The following is a 2697-nucleotide window of genomic DNA, read 5'->3' on the forward strand; positions in this document are numbered from 1 at the left end:
TCATATAACCCTTTATCACATAATTCATGATATTAAAATTAAAGCATTCTTTTAGCATAAAAGAATTATTAACTAATTATTACTTAATTATTTTATTCTTATTAATAAAACTCAAATAATAGTTAGGAATATTATGAATTTGTTATGAATTTGTTATGTATTTTATAACGAAGCATCTCTGTATACATCTCTGTAACTATAAAACATGTATGAAAATAATATTTTAACTTCAATTAACTGTCAATTATTAATTGTCAATTACTAGTGCGCAAGGAGTTTCAAATAGAAATGCCAACTTCATTTTCAGAATGCATGTTGCCAAGTTATCGATAATTATTGAACACATTAAATTATCTGTTCTCTATTTTCTATTAATAAAATATTAATATTATAATTAAAAATTTATAATTAAAGATTTATAATTAAAAGATTTATAATTAAAAATTAGCAATCAATATTATCTTTTAATTTTAATAAATCATAAATTAGCCTTTCTTATTATTATTTTCATATATTGGATTGATATTACCAATGAAGAACAATAGCATACTTTCCTCACCACCGTAAGTGATCGTACATTATTAAGTTACTAAAATTTATATCTTATAAAAAGTTAATCTAATTAAGTTTCTTTTTTTTGTTTGCATTATTAGTCTTAATGTAATAAATATTTTTTGCATTCGCGCATGGAAAAATGTTTGGTTGAATTAACGAGAATTCTAATGGAAGATGAACGATCCAGATTTCTGATTAAATCTACTGGATTTTTGGTTAAATCTACTGAATGTTGGTTATTTAAATTAGAATTTAATAATAATAGATTTAATCTCATTCGATGAATCCCGCGAACCATTGCCGCTGCTGGGCTCACAAATTTCGGCATAGATCTCTTTCAATTTCGGCGGTGGAGTGCAATGGCGTGAGACTATCTCTCACTTTAGAGAATGGTGGATTCAATCTTGTAGATTTAACTAGAAATCTGTATCGTTCATTTTTCACCAGAATTCCAATTAATTCAAGCAAACATTTTTTTCTGTGTGCATAATTCTTATTGAAACATTTATTTTTAAATAATTATTACTTTATATATGAAATAAACAATTGTTTTATAGAAGAGCCTTAGACCAGAGAGCGACCGAACCTCGAGTCGCCCCGCCGAAACCGGTTTCCAACAATAATCAACTGAAAGAACTGCATTTGAAGGAAATTAAAGCAAAGCCCGAGGCAAAGCCGATTCTGCAGAGTTTGAAAGAGAGCTTAGAGCACATCAAGAAGACAACAATCCGCGATCGAAGCAATAGCCGCAACACCGGTAATAATCACAGCTTCCTCGACAGAATCTCGAGGATAGCGCAGGGTGGCAAAAGCAGAAACCCAGCAAAAAAATCGGCATCTTTCACATTTGCCGTACGACCGGAAATCGGCATGCGATCACCAGAGAGGTATGCCAGTCTGGAATCAGATACAAACTTGATAGCATCGCAGGCCTTATCTAGGCAACAAGTGCAGCGTTCGATTTCGACAAGCGTCCTCGAAATGCAAACCAGCAGTCCAGACATGGATCCACCGTATTCTAAAGTGAGAGACAGTCTCACGCCATTGCCTCCCACTCCGCCACCGAAATTAGAAGAGATCTATGCCGAAATTTGTGAACCCGGTAGCGGCAATGGTTCGTCGCCGGATTCACCGCATGAAGATAAATCGTTGCCGGTAGGAGGGAGAAACGGCACCAGAGAACGAGATCGGGGCTATGTCAAGCTTGCACTATCCCATTCCGAGATGTCCGATGTATCAGCGAGCACTGGCGACGACGAAGAAGGTATTTATAATACTGTATGCTAAGCGCGTGCTTTTTCTATTGCAGTATACTCAACATCCATGGGAAATAGTTGGCGATAACTGACTCTAGAATCGACCGGAACAAATGATGTTACATGTATGGAGTCGAAAGGTCGTGGAAACTCTTCAGCGTAGTATATCATTGTGGATATCGAATGTTTACAGATGCGAGTATTGACAAATGCGTTCGTTGCGAAAGGATCGTTTGAAAATTTTTAAAACTATAAAAATGTCAAAATGATTGAGCCAATATTATCATAACGTTATTTTTTTAATAAGAAATGCGAGAGTATAAATATCAAGTTTTTAGAATTAATTTTATTTTTATAGTAAAATTGGAAACTGTTCTCCTAAGTAGCCGCCAGCTCTCAACTATTAAAAAGATATCGTTACAAAGTGCGAGGATATCGTGCGCTTTTCGGATCGGGAAAAACGCGAGGAGACGAAAGTAATGTATTGATTCGTTGAACGAGTTGAGACTCGGGATTTATAGCTCAGACCACCGTCAAGGAAATTGTTATGCCAACGATTTCTTTTGCCGTATGAGGACGCGAATGCAAACGTCATCCATAGGATATTGCGCAGAATGATTTACAAGGCTGTTGACCGAGGAAAATGATCTCGTAATTACGGATCCGGTACATGCTGCAGCGGAGCATGCTGACTGGCGATAGCACGCACGCAGCATCGCTTCTTCGTGGTTTCCGTCATTAGAGAATTTGTCGTCTTGCGTGTTAATAGTAGGAGCTTTTACCGCGATTACCTCGGCTGCTAAATAATATGGATGTTGAAAAAAATTTGCTCATTGAAAATTAACACAGCTCAGAAAATATTTGTTGATTTTTAAGATTCGTCCTT

The 2697-nt window shown here is 35.7% G+C and overlaps 1 protein-coding gene across 1 annotated transcript in view; it reads left to right on the plus strand.

The window, feature by feature from the left end:
• Positions 1-1842, plus strand: part of LOC105619272 — a 77106-nt gene extending 75264 nt beyond the window's left edge. The window contains exon 5 of the mRNA XM_012200797.1: positions 1113-1842. Coding sequence (XP_012056187.1) covers positions 1113-1842 — 730 coding nt within the window. The remainder of the gene's footprint in view (positions 1-1112) is intronic.
• Positions 1843-2697: the final 855 nt, after the last annotated feature.

The sequence above is a fragment of the Atta cephalotes genome (assembly GCF_000143395.1).
Source record: "Atta cephalotes unplaced genomic scaffold scaffold00020, whole genome shotgun sequence".
NCBI lineage: Eukaryota > Metazoa > Arthropoda > Insecta > Hymenoptera > Formicidae > Atta > Atta cephalotes.